We start from the raw sequence: 576 nt of genomic DNA, 5'->3' as shown, positions 1-576 counted from the left end.
GGCGCCCCTCCGCCGCGGCGTCGGCGGCGGTCCCCGGGCCCGACCGCTCATGCGACCCCTCTGGTTGCTCCTCGCAGTGGGCGTTTTTGACTGGGCAGGGTCTTCGGACGGCGCCGGCGGAGCGACGGGAGCCATGGACGAGGAGATCGTGTCCGAGAAGCAAGCCGAGGAGAGCCACCGGCAGGACAGCGCCAATCTGCTCATCTTCATCCTGCTGCTCACCCTCACCATCCTCACGATCTGGCTCTTCAAGCACCGCCGGGCCCGATTCCTGCACGAAACCGGCCTGGCTATGATTTATGGCAAGTGCCTGGATCCCTGTGCGCCCCCGGCACTGTCCCTTTCTCTGCCCGCTGGCTGCTTCGCCTCCTCTCCCGGCCCCACTCGGCCTACGTTCGGCTCCTCTTCTAATTCCTTCCATTTTCTGCCTCGCCTTCCCCCCGCGTTCCTCTGCCTCACCCCTCTTTTTTCTGTTACGCCCCCCGTTTCTCTGCCTCGCCCCCTTCCCTCCTCATCCTTGCCTCCCCCCATTTTCTCTTCCTCTCGACACCTTTTTTCGCCTCCCACCCCACCCCC

At 64.9% G+C, this 576-nt stretch overlaps 1 protein-coding gene across 3 annotated transcripts in view; it reads left to right on the top strand.

Moving 5' to 3' along the window:
• The window catches only part of SLC9A6 (solute carrier family 9 member A6), a 55,160-nt gene continuing 54,584 nt past the window's right edge, over window positions 1-576 (top strand). For all 3 annotated transcript variants that reach the window (XM_008070221.2, XM_021718662.1, XM_021718661.1), the window contains exon 1: window positions 1-302. In XM_008070221.2, the coding sequence (XP_008068412.1) occupies window positions 50-302 (253 nt within the window). In that variant the 5' untranslated portion in view covers window positions 1-49. The remainder of the gene's footprint in view (window positions 303-576) is intronic.

This window comes from Carlito syrichta, unplaced genomic scaffold (genome assembly GCF_000164805.1).
Source record: "Carlito syrichta isolate Samal-C Ts95f unplaced genomic scaffold, Tarsius_syrichta-2.0.1 Scaffold313184, whole genome shotgun sequence".
Lineage (NCBI taxonomy): Eukaryota > Metazoa > Chordata > Mammalia > Primates > Tarsiidae > Carlito > Carlito syrichta.
This window is presented reverse-complemented; position numbering and strand designations above follow the sequence as displayed.